Source organism: Oncorhynchus nerka, linkage group LG27, assembly GCF_034236695.1.
Source record: "Oncorhynchus nerka isolate Pitt River linkage group LG27, Oner_Uvic_2.0, whole genome shotgun sequence".
NCBI classification, from domain to species: Eukaryota; Metazoa; Chordata; class Actinopteri; order Salmoniformes; family Salmonidae; genus Oncorhynchus; species Oncorhynchus nerka.
In genome coordinates, this window is record NC_088422.1 from 88,029,199 (window position 1) to 88,042,415 (window position 13,217).

Genomic DNA, 13,217 nt, shown 5'->3' on the forward strand with positions numbered 1-13,217 from the left:
GCGGGAGACTCCAGCAGCGCTGTAGAGGAGAAAGGCTCTGGCTGCGCTGAACAGGCGGGAGATTCCGGCAGCGCAGGAGAGGAGAAAGGCTCCGACAGCGCTGGAGAGGCGAGGCGCACTGTAGGCCTGATGCGTGGTGCTGGTACTGGTGGTACTGGACCGAGGACACGCACAGGAAGCCTGGTGCGGGGAGCTGCCACCGGAGGGCTGGTGTGTGGAGGTGGTACTGGATAGACCGGACCGTGCAGGCGCACTGGAGCTCTTGAGCACCGAGCCTGCCCAACCTTACCTGGCTCGATGCCCACTCTAGCCCGGCCGATACGCGGAGCTGGAATATACCGCACCGGGCTATGCACCCGCACTAGGACCGTGCGCACCACTGCATAACACGGTGCCTGCCCGGTCTAGCCCCCCGGTAAGCACAGGGAGTTTGCGCAGGTCTCCTACCTGGCATAGCCATACTCCCTGTGAGCCACCCCCCAAGAAATTTTTGGGGCTGACTCTCGGGCTTCCATCCGCGCCGCCGTGCTTGCTTCGCCAACTCCATTCTCTGATAACCTTCCGCGCACTGCTCCATCGAATCCCAGGCGGGCACCGGCACTCTCCCTGGGTCGACCGCCCACCTGTCTATCTCCTCCCAAGAAGTATAGTCCATACTGTCCTCCTCTTTGGGCTGCTCCTGTTGCCTCTTCTCCTGCTGCACCTTTGGGCGGCTACACTCATTTACATTTACATTACATTTAAGTCATTTAGCAGACGCTCTTATCCAGAGCGACTTACAAATTGGTGCGTTCACCTTAAGACATCCAGTGGAACAGCCACTTTACAATAGTGCATCTAAATCTTTTAAGGGGAGGGGGGGGGTGAGAAGGATTACTTTATCCTATCCTAGGTATTCCTGAAAGAGGTGGGGTTTCAGGTGTCTCCGGAAGGTGGTGATTGACTCCGCTGTCCTGGCGTCGTGAGGGAGTTTGTTCCACCATTGGGGTGCCAGAGCAGCGAACAGTTTTGACTGGGCTGAGCGGGAACTGTACTTCCTCAGTGGTAGGGAGGCGAGCAGGCCAGAGGTGGATGAACGCAGTGCCCTTGTTTGGGTGTAGGGCCTGATCAGAGCCTGGAGGTACTGAGGTGCCGTTCCTCACAGCTCCGTAGGCAAGCACCATGGTCTTGTAGCGGATGCGAGCTTCAACTGGAAGCCAGTGGAGAGAGCGGAGGAGCGGGGTGACGTGAGAGAACTTGGGAAGGTTGAACACCAGACGGGCTGCGGCGTTCTGGATGAGTTGTAGGGGTTTAATGGCACAGGCAGGGAGCCCAGCCAACAGCGAGTTGCAGTAATCCAGACGGGAGATGACAAGTGCCTGGATTAGGACCTGCGCTGCTTCCTGTGTGAGGCAGGGTCGTACTCTGCGGATGTTGTAGAGCATGAACCTACAAGAACGGGCCACCGCCTTGATGTTAGTTGAGAACGACAGGACACTCCCCTGGTTTAGCCCAGGGTCCTCTCCCGTCGAGGATTTCCTCCCATGTCCAGAAATCCTTATTACGCATCTCCTCTTTGGGCTGCTCCTGCCTGTTGACACGCTGCTTGGTCCTTTTGGTGTGGGTGATTCTGTAACGGTTTTCATGTGGTGAAGGAGAGTCGGACCAAAATGCAGCGTGTAGATTGCGATCCATGTTTAATGAACAAACGTAACACGAATCTAAATACAAACACTACAAAACAATAAACGTAACGAAAACCGAAACAGCCTATACTAGTGTAAACTAACACAGAGACAGGAACAAGGACACTAAGGACAATCACCCACGAAAAACTCAAAGAATATGGCTGCCTAAATATGGTTCCCAATCAGAGACAACGATAAACACCTGCCTCTGATTGCGAACCACTTCAGACAGCCATAGACTTAACTAGAACACCCCACTAGCTACAATCCCAATACATACACAACACATACAAAAATCCATGCCACACCCTGGCCTGACCAAATACATGAAGATAAACACAAAATACTTTGACCAGGGCGTGACACACATTTTCCAAATATTTTGTTGTTTAGGTATAACGGCACAGGGTGAGACCCATATGCAGACACAGGAGGCAGATGGTTAGAGTCTCTGATATTTATTGAAATACAAGGGGCAGGCAATGGGCAGGTCTCGGACAGGCAGAAATTCATTAACCAGGTCAGAGTCCGAAAGGTACAGTTGGGTCAGTTAGGCTTGAGGTCAAGGCAGGCTGAATGGACAGGCAGGCGGGCTCACTGTCAGGGCAGGCAGAATGATCAGAACCGGGAGGGCTAGAAAAACAGAGACTAGTAGAGCAGGAGCATGGAAAAACACACTGGTAAGCTTGACAAGACAAGACGAACTGGCAACAGACAAACAGAGAACACAGGTATAAATACACTGGGGATAATGAGGAAGATGTGCGACACCTAGAGGTGGTTGATGCTTATTTATAAAACCCTCTTAGGTCTCACTCCCCCCTATCTGAGATATCTACTGCAGCCCTCATCCTCCACATACAACACCCGTTCTGCCAGTCACATTATGTTTAAGGTCCCGAAAGCACACACATCCCCGGGTCGCTCGTCTTTTCAGTTCGCTGCAGCTATCAACTGGAACGAGCTGCAACAAACACTCAAACTGGACAGTTTTATCTCAATCTCTTCATTCAAAGACTCAATCATGGACACTCTTACTGACAGTTGTGGCAGCTTTGCGTGATGTATTGTTGTCTCTACCTTCTTGCCCTTTGTGCTGTTGTCTGTGCCCAATAATGTTTGTACTGTTTTGTGCTGCTACCATGTTGTGTTGCTACCATGTTGTTGTCATGTTGTGTTGCGACCATGCTGTGTTGTCATGTTGTGTTGCTACCATGTTGTTGTCATGTTGTGTTGCGACCATGCTGTGTTGTCATGTTGTGTTGCGACCATGCTGTGTTGTCATGTTGTGTTGCGACCATGCTGTGTTGTCATGTTGTGTTGCGACCATGCTGTGTTGTCATGTTGTATTGCTACCATGTTGTTGTCATGTTGTGTTGCGACCATGCTGTGTTGTCATGTTGTGTTGCGACCATGCTGTGTTGTCATGTTGTGTTGCGACCATGCTGTGTTGTCATGTTGTGTTGCTACCATGTTGTTGTCATGTTGTGTTGCGACCATGCTGTGTTGTCATGTTGTGTTGCGACCATGCTGTGTTGTCATGTTGTGTTGCGACCATGCTGTGTTGTCATGTTGTGTTGCGACCATGCTGTGTTGTCATGTTGTCTTGCGACTATGCTGTGTTGTCATGTTGTGTTGCGACCATGCTGTGTTGTCATGTCGTGTTGCGACCATGCTGTGTTGTCATGTGTTGCTGCCTTGCTATGTTTTTGTCTTAGGTCTCTCTTTATGTAGTGTTGTGTTGACTCTCTTGTCGTGATGTGTGTTTTGTCCTATATCTATATTTTATATTTTAATTTTTAATCCCAGCCCCCCCTCCCTGCAGGAGGCATTTTGCCTTGTGGTAGGCTGTCATTGTAAATAAGAATTTGTTCTTAACTGACTTGCCTAGTAAAATAAAGGTTACATAAAACAAATAAATACAAGTATTGAAAACTGGAACAAAAACTTGAACAAAATGTAAATCTCAGAGGTGATGACGGATGTTCAGGTTGAATACCTGAACACAATTCCTGGTGTGGTTGGTACCCGGCGTCTGACCCGTTGGGTGAATGGAGAAAAAGAGAAAAGTCTATCGGTACTGTTGTTATTGATAAACAGCAAATCCCTATGCATGTGAAGCTTGGTTATGTAAGATACACCATAAGAGCTTTCGTCCCCAAACCACTGCAGTGTAAGAACTTTAAAGGATTTTGCCGTGTTTCAAGTGTGTGTAGATGAACAGAGTATATAGGAGAACGGTGTGTAGAAGGACAACGGTGTTTGTTGTGGTGGGGATCATGATCCTGAGTTCCTGGAGTGCCCTGTAAAGGGGGAAGGAAATTGGGGTGGCAAAAGTTAGCAGTCAATCGAATATCCTATGTTCAGACAATCAAATCAAATCAAACTTTGTCACATGCGCCGAATACAACAGGTGTAGACCTTACCGTGAAATGCTTACTTGCAAGCCCTTAACAAACAATGCAGTTCAATAAAGAGTAAAGAAAAATTTCTCAAAATGAACTGATATAAAAAATTATAAAAAAGTAGCACAATAAAATAGCAAAAACAAGGCTATATACAGGTGGTAACGGTACAGAGTCAATGTGCAGGGTACAGGTTAGTCGAGGTCATTTGTACATCTGGATAGGGTTGGATTAATTGTTCAGCAGTCTTATTGTTTGGGGGTAGAAGCTGTTAAGGAGCCTTTTGGTCCTAGACCTGGAGCTCTGGTACCGCTTGCCGTGCGGTAGCAGAGAGAACAATCTATGACTTGAGTGACTGGGAGTCTTTGACAATTTTTTGGGCCTTCCTCTGACACCGCCTAGTATATACAGTTGAAGTCGGACATTTACATATACCTTAGCCAAATACATTTAACCTCAGTTTTTCACAATTCCTGACATTTAATCCTAGTAAAAATTCCCTGTCTTAGGTCAGTTAGGATCACCACTTTATTTTAAGAATGTGAAATGTAAGAATAATATTAGAGATAATATTTTTTTCAGCTTTTATTTCTTTCATCATATTCCCAGTGGGTCAGAAGTTTACATACACTCAATTAGTATTTGGTAGCATCCCCCTGACAGAGCAGGTGTAACTGAGTCAGGTTAGTAGGCCTCCTTGCTCGCACACGCTTTTTCAGTTCTGCCTACAAATGTTCTATAGGATTGAGGTCAGGGCTTTGTGATGGCCACTCCAATGCCTTGACTTTGTTGTCCTTAAGCCATTTTGCCACAACTGTGGAAGTATGCTTGGGGTCAATGTCTATTTGTAAGACCCATTTGCGACCAAGCTTTAACTTCCTGACTGATGTCTTGAGATGTTGCTTCAATATATCCACATCATTTTCCTACCTCATGATGCCATCTATTTTGTGAAGTGCACCAGTCTCTCCTGCAGCAAAGCACCCCCACAACATGATGCTGCCACCCCCTGTGCTTCACGGATGGGATGGTGTTCTTCAGCTTGCAAGCCTCCCCCTATTTCCTCCAAACATAACGATGGTCATTATGGCTAAACAGTTCTATTTTTGTTTCATCAGACCAGAGGACATTTCTCCAAAAAGTACGATCTTTGTCCCCATGTGCAGTTGCAAACCATAGTCTGGCTTTTTATAGTTGGTTTTGGAGCAGTGACTCCAAAAATGTCAGGAATTGTGAAAAACGGAGTTTAAATGTAATTGGCTAAGGTGTATGGTGTAAACTTCTGACTTCAACTGGAGGTTTATGTCGATATAAGACTCGTTTTACTGTGGATATAGATACTTTTGTACCTGTTTCCTCCAGCATCTTCACAAGGTCCTTTGCTGTTGTTCTGGGATTGATTTGCACTTTTCACACCAAAGTACGTTCATCTCTAGGAGACAGAACACGTCTCCTTCCTGAGCGGTATGACGGCTGCGTGGTCCCATGTTGTTTATACTTGCGTACTGTTGCTTATACAGATGAACGTGGTACCTTGAGGCGTTTGGAAATTGCTCCCAAGGATGAATCAGACTTGTGGAGGTCTACAATTTTCTTCTGAGGTCTTGGCTGATTTATTTAGATTTTCCCATGATGTCAAACAAAGAGGCACTGAGTTTGAAAGTAGGCCTTGAAATACATCTACAGGTACACCTCCAATTGACTCAAATGATGTCAATTCGTCTATCAGAAGCTTCTAAAGCCATGAAATCATTTTCTGGAATTTTCCAAGCTGTTTAAAGGCACAGTCAACTTAGTGTATGTAAACTTCTGATTTCAACTGTAAGTCCTGAATGATGTACTGGGCCGTACACACTACCCTCTGTAGTGCCTTACGGTCAAATGCCGAGCAGTTGCCATACCAGGCGGCGATGCTGCCGGTCAGGATGCTCTGCATAACTTTGTGTTCAGCTGTATAACTTTTTGAGGATCTGGGGACCCATGACAAATTCTTTCAGTCTCCTGAGGGGGAAAAGGTGTTTTCGTGCCCTCTTCACAACTGTCTTGGTGTGTTTGGACGATGATAGTTAATTGGCGATGTGGACACTAAGAAACTTGAAACTCTCGACCCTCTACACTACAGCCCCGTCGATGTTAATGGGGGCCTGTTCGGCCCGCCTTTTCCGTAGTCACATTGAGGGAGAGGTTGTTAACCTGGCACCACACTGCCAGGTCTCTGACCTCCTCCCTATAGGCTGTCTCATCGTTGTTGATGATCAGGCCTACCACTGTTGTGTTGTCAGCAAACTTATTGATGGTGTTGGAGTCGTTTTTGGCCACGCAGTCGTGGGTGAACAGGGAGTACAGGAGGGGACTAAGACAAGGGATGCTAGTGAAGATATGGTAGTGGATAGAATACAGTCTGTAGTAAATGTTTTCTACCAGACAAAATATACCCTGTGTGTTAAAAAGGTGGATTTTGTTGCGTCCATTGCCACAGTTAAACTGTACAGCACAAGTCTCAAAGAAGTTGAAGAAACTGGACATTATTGTGGCTGCGGCAGAAAAGTGTTTGGGACTCAAGGATTCTGGATTCTTGAGGATTCTCAAGGATCTGTAGACTTACAAGGATCTGTAGACTTACAAGGGGTACTGGCACCAGAATACCCAACCTCCCAGGTTCCCCTTGAGCCTGTGTAGGGATCAGATTCTGTTCAATTTATTTATTTATTTGAACAGTTTTTGGGAAGTTTTTTGTTAGTTCAGTTTTTTGGGGTGAATCCTGTTTCCATCCTGTGCAGTAGGTGGTGGAATGCACATTCAATTGTAATCGCCAATATACCATAGAAGAAGACACAAATGAACTATTTTGGGTTAGTTATAAATACCTTTGACTACAAGCATGCAAGCTCGATACAAAAAAAGTATTTCAGACTCACTTCTTGCTACGCAGTTGACTAAGTGAAAGAGAAAGTATGACAGACACTTCTTGCTACGCAGTTTAAGTTGAAGGGAAAGTCTGTCAGACTCACTTCTTACTACACAGGGCTACACTATCAAAATCATGGGCAAACTGTCTGTCTTTCTGTTTGTTCTGTCGTTTTACCCCATTGTCAACGCAGGTAAGGGTTTAACTTTCTACCTCATTTAATGATTTATTATGTCAGACAATGTAAAATGTACATACCTGTTGTCAGGGTTGCGAGTAGCCTACAGGCTACACTGATATCACGTATTATTGATATCTAGGCTACATGGCGCATTGATGATGTGAATCACACTGCTGCTCTCGAATTTATTTGCGCCTTACGGATTGTGAAGGAAAAGGGCATGTCTAGTTAGTTCAGCTGAAATGTGTCTTCCGCATTCCCCATTTGTGAACAGCCATCCACAAGAACTGCACCTCTCTGATTCAGAAGGGTAATCTATATTTCCATATTATGTTATAAAATGTGTATAATATCACTCCTCTCCCAGGTTCAGGATCACATTCTCTGTGGGCACTTGCAACATATATAAGCGGAGAGACACCTTTCCCTGAGTTTACGGTTGTGGTGATGTTGGATGATGTTCAAGTGGGTTACTATGACTCCAACATGAAACAGTCTGTCTACAGGGGACAACATATCAACGACAAAGCCGAGGATGAGGAAGTTCAGGACGGAGCTCTTGTATTCGGAGATATGTACCAGAGCATGAAAAACAGATTATTTAAACTAAAGCACCACTTTAATCTCACGGAAGGTGTTCAAGTTCAGAAAAGAATAGCTGGCTGTGAGATGTTGGACAATGGTGAACCGGCCTTGGTCATGTTTAAGAACGTTTTCAATACAGTTTCAGTAGATTATGCAATATATTACAACATGACTCATTTTACATATGATGCTGGTCAACTACTGCAAGGATGGGATGGAAAGAGGAAAGAAGTTGAAATAAATAATTTGATGGAAGTTTACCTTCCCATTTGCATCAAATCACTGAAGAGATTCTTGAAGAGGGAGAAGAACATTGTGATGCGTAAAGTTCCTCCCAGACTCAGGTTGATAAAGAAAGAGGTTTCTGGAGGGTTCCAGGTGAGCTGCCTGGCGTTTGGTTTCTACCCCCGCCACATCAACATGACCCTGCTGAGAGACGGCCAGCCAGTGGCAGAACAGGAGCTGACAGGGGGGGAGGTGCTGCCTAGTGGAGATGGGACCTACCAGCTGAGGAAGAGTCTGGAGGTCAGTACTGAGGAGCTAAAGAAGAGACACAACTACACCTGTACTGCCTCTCACCTCAGTCTGGACAACAAGCTGGATGTCAGTTGGGAGTCTGGGGCAGAGAGAGTTCACCTATCCACCCTCTCAGCTCTACTGGTGATGCTGCTGGGTTTTATTCTATTCAGCATTTTCATTTGTGTCAAAAGGAGGTGGAGTAACACTGTTGATGCAAAAGTGTCAGTGGAAATGAACCTTTCTTCAGATTCTGAGACCTGATACATTTTTGGGACACTGATGCACCTTTGTCGATTCAGCTCAAATCACAATGAAAATATGACTCCCAGAGCACATTTGAGGGAAGACACAAAATGTGTGAAAGATTCTGTTATTGTTGGTCAGTCTTCCCTTCCTCTCAACAAAGGACTGTAAAGGATCAGCTTGTGGAGACTGTTGACAATAACCAACATCTGGGCATTAGTCCAGATCTGTATTTATATATTTTATAGGCTGGTTTGGCATCCTGAGCATTAACAAAGGTAATCTGCTAGTTATGTGTGTTAAGTAATGTGTCATTTCTAATCATGACTATTCATTAATTTCACAATTGGCCCAGCGTCGTCCAGGTTGGGCCGGTGTAGGCCGTCGTTGTAAATAAGAATTTGTTCTTAACTGACTTGCCTAGTTAAATAAAATAAAATATATATATATCTGTTCTGTATCAGCTGATATCCAGTATCTTACCCAGAAGGAGATCATGTGATCATGTGTATGAGGTCTGTTTATTATTGGAATGTCTTTACAGTGTCTCTGTGTTGTATTGTATGTAGTGTTTGTTACCCCCAGGCTGTACAGTAATACCTTTATTACAGACAATAACATGTAGCTGAATTTATTACTGCATTGATTCATGTTAACTACAACATTAATGAATGTAATAAAGCAATGCCAAGTATACCATAACTTCTCTCAGGAACTAGTTTATCTCTGTGGAAGGAAGACATCTGACACTCTATTTCACTCCAGTTTAAGACTGGCATGAGTATTAAACTAAGGTCAATGTTGTTCTGACTACAATTAAACAGTTAAACATGATAGAACACCTTTAATAGAGAATGAATCTGTTGGATTGTAGTCAGGGCCATGAAAAGTCATTTTCTATTTTACAATATGCACACTGCTTTTTTAGTGCTACTTTTACCCAGTCAAATATTCAGGCCTACATTTCCACTCCAAGGATGGACCACAACATAAAACATAGCTTTTGAATATAAGGTCTGTTTTAATTAACAAATCCAATGTCTCCATTCCACATTTTAAATAAGTATCCCTCCATGTTACCTGCTTCCTAATGAGACCAGCTAGGTTAGAACCTAGGTCTCCTGCACACCACGACACTGTGTAGACCTCTGAGCTGAATCCTAGAACCACTGGCAACATTAGACTTCTTAAACCTGCTTGGTGCATTTTTCCATGTAAAAGTCACAAACATAACTTACCTACATTTCATTACTGATGTAAAGGGCAGGTGCTCAGAGTATGTGTTCCAAATATCACCCTATTCCCCTCATAGTGCTGTATTTTTTGTGAAGAATCAACAGACTATAGGGTGCCATTTGGGACACAATATAATCACTGGCTTTAGTCACATTTATTGAGTGGTTTCCTGAAGGTAGAAAAAGGCAGAATTGTTTCAAACTTTTTTAAAAAATCAGAAATTTGTCATGGAGACGGATGCCTCATAAAGAGTAAATCATTTGTCAATCTGAAATGAAAAATACAGTTTTAAATCTTTTGTTTGAAAAGCCTGAAATGTGGCAAAACACACAACACAGTTCAACACACACACATACACACACACAGGCACTGTATACACACACACACACACACACACACCAGGGCTGCTCTGTCACTGTATATCTCCCCATACTATATTATATTAATGAATCAAGTCTTCTTGATTATCTGGCATTTCTAATCAGATCCTTCCTCAGCAGTTCTGTCCTTCTGAGTGTAACGAAACAGTGGATCTACCAGCCACTACCCAGACGATTCTATTGATTAGGCTACAGTGACTAGTGTAGGGAAGGAAACTCCAATATGGTATTCTCTAGGGGACACAGTGGCACAGTCACACACACAAGCAGGGACTGATATATGCACACATGCAGGGAAAACACACACACAAACGCACGCACACACATACATACATACACGCACACCGTTTTCACTGAAAGGTTTTGATATATAATTTATAATGTCATCTAACTGGTCTTTGGCTGCGCGCCCAACATGCAAAATGACTGTGTTTAGACAATCAAGACACCAAGCTAAATCCAAGGTCAGTAAACATGTTACAGAATAAATCATCTGGGCAGCCCCTTGAACAGACTAGAGTTTCCAGATTAAACTGGTTGATGTCATTTCCAGAATGACACCAAAGCAAAAGCGCCCTCTCTTCCTCATTCCACCCTGTTACAGACACACTGAGTCTTGTCATGCAATAAACTGAGTCTTTACTTCAGAACCTCATGTTAGCAACTCATACAAACTTGTGTAACCCTCACACGTCCAGGGGTCCTACTGATCTCCCCAAACAACCCCTAAACAACCAACCACAAACAACCACAAACAGGTACCTCAAACAACTGAACTAGCTACTAGCTAAACCCTGGACCAGAGCCAGTTAGTACGGCCAAAGCTAGACCAGAGTTAATATGGACCAGGGCTAGCTAGCCACTAGCTACATACTGGACCAGAGCTAGTTAGTGCGGACCAGAGCTATATCAGAGCTGGTGTGGACCAGAGCTAGCTACTATCTATGCCTTGGACCAGAGCTAGTGACATACAGATTATAGCTCTGGTCCAGGGTGTTAGAGCACTGCATGTGCACATACCAAATGAGACATAAAAAATACCATCTGAAACCAAGCGCATGCACTTTGAGGTTCGCAGACCAGGTGACCTCAGCACACATAATCTTCAGCTGGATGCTTTTCGGTGTTTAGGGATCCTGTTTATGGTTGTTTGGCAGCCCTGTTCCACAGTGTATTTATGCAAATAATTCAAATATTTTCTTTATTTTAACAAAAAATATAAAATAAATATATATAACTGTATTCCCACCAAAATCCCTGAACTCCATGCATTATTTGTCTGTGCCTGTCAAATGATTTATGTGCTACAGATCTTACTTTGATCTCTCTTTTGTCATTATGAATTCTTCTGCACAAAAGGAAGTGCAAACTCGTATTTGAGATTTAAAAAGGCTTCTAAAGTTTGTAATTCCCACTTTAAAATGTCAGACTTGATTTGCCCTAACAAAAAATATCAACCCCTACAAAAAATGTCCTTTAAATATAATCCACACATTAATTGGCATCTCCTATTGCTGTAGGATTATTTTCCTGCTGTAGCAAACTGGCTCAAACTAAGATCCTACATCTGTATAATTCAGTCAATAGCTGATGGATTTTAAAAAGTAAGTTTGCAGCATCTTCATCCATTGTCTAACTATTGCATTTATTAGAATTGTTTTTAAAACCTTTTAACAATTTTGATGACCGTCACTATTGTTTGTTGTTTTTTGGGTGGTTGTTTGTAGTTGTTTAAGGTGATTTGGGTATCTGTTTGTAGTTGTTTAAGGTGATTTGGGTATCTGTTTGTGGTTGTTTGTGGTTGTGAGTAGTTGTTTAAGGTACCCGTTTGTGGTTGTTTGGAGTGATTAGTAGGACCTCACAACCATGCATACATTCTGCACACATTCTGCATACATTCTGCATACATTCTGCACATGTGATAAATTCTTAAAGCAACAGCATTCAATACTCAACTGAGCTAGAACCCCACATTACTGAACACATCCAAAATAACTTCACAGAGTCACACATAAAAAATCTGAATAGTTCCCCTTCTTTATCACATAAAAGGCATATGTCCTCTAAGTCTAGGAATTTAGACAAGCTATTATCAAATTCAATCAATCAAATGTATTTATAAAGCCCTTCTTACATCAGCTGATGTCATAATGTGCTGTACAAAAACCCAGCCTAAAACCCCAAACAGCAAGCAATGCAGGTGTAGAAGCACGGTGGCTAGGAAAAACTCCCTAGAAAGGCCGGAACCTAGGAAGAATCCTAGAAAGGAACCAGGCTATGAGGGGTGGTCTCTTCTGGCTGTGCCGGGTGGAGAATATAACAGAACATGGCCAAGATGTTCAAATGTTGACCAGCAGGGTCAAATAATAATAATCACAGTGGTTGTAGAGGGTGTAACAGGTCAGCACCTCAGGAGTAAATGTCAGTTGGCTTTTCATAGCCAATCATTCAGAGTATCTCTACCGCTCCTGCTGTCTCTAGAGTTGAAAACAGCAGGTCTGGGACAGGTGGCACATCCGTTGAACAAGTCAGGGTTCCATAGCTACAGGCAGAACAGTTGAAACTGGATCAGCAGCACGACCAGGTGGACTGGGGACAGCAAGGAGTCATCAGGCCAGGTAGTCATCAGGCATGGTCCTAGGGCTCAGGTCCACTGAGAGAGAAAGAGAAAGAAGGAATTAGAGAGAGCATACTTAAATTCACACAGGACGCCGGATAAGACAGGAGAAATACTCCAGATATTACAGACCATTCCTAGCCCCCCGACACATAAACTATTGCAACATAAATACTGGAGGCTGACAGGTGGGGTCGGGAGACACAGTGGCCCCGTCCGATGATACCCCCGGAAAGGGCCAAACAGGCAGGATATAACCCCACCAACTTTGCCAAAGCACAGCCCCCACACCACTAGAGGGATATCTTCAACCACCAACTTACCATCCTGAGACAAGGCCAAGTATAGCCCAAGAAGATCTCCCCCACGGCACAAACCCAAGGGGGGGCGCCAACCCGGGCAGGAAGATCACGTCAGTGACTCAACCCACTCAAGTGACGCACCCCTCCTAGGGACGGCATGGAAGAGCACCAGTA

At 44.1% G+C, this 13,217-nt stretch overlaps 1 protein-coding gene and 1 long non-coding RNA gene across 2 annotated transcripts; one reads left to right on the forward strand and one right to left on the reverse strand.

Moving 5' to 3' along the window:
• Positions 1 to 2,109: 2,109 nt before the first annotated feature.
• Positions 2,110 to 7,402, reverse strand: LOC135565390 (uncharacterized). Its single transcript, XR_010461607.1, has 2 exons — positions 7,239 to 7,402; positions 2,110 to 3,970 (listed from the first exon to the last, which is right to left on the reverse strand). It is a non-coding gene; the product is annotated as an uncharacterized LOC135565390 (long non-coding RNA).
• LOC115125983 (major histocompatibility complex class I-related gene protein-like) lies at positions 7,045 to 9,210 on the forward strand. The gene is made up of 2 exons (XM_065012233.1): positions 7,045 to 7,173; positions 7,529 to 9,210. The coding sequence occupies exons 1-2, from the start codon at positions 7,116 to 7,118 to the stop codon at positions 8,524 to 8,526; spliced, it is 1,056 nt and encodes a 351-aa protein (XP_064868305.1). The 5' UTR covers positions 7,045 to 7,115; the 3' UTR covers positions 8,527 to 9,210.
• Positions 9,211 to 13,217: the final 4,007 nt, after the last annotated feature.

Coding starts and splice junctions, on each gene's coding strand:
- LOC115125983 (XM_065012233.1), top strand. CDS start 7,116: ATGGGCAAACTGTCTGTCTTTCTGTTTGTTCTGTCGTTTTACCCCATT. Junction 7,174..7,528: donor TTACCCCATTGTCAACGCAG/GTAAGGGTTTAA, acceptor CTCCTCTCCCAG/GTTCAGGATCACATTCTCTG.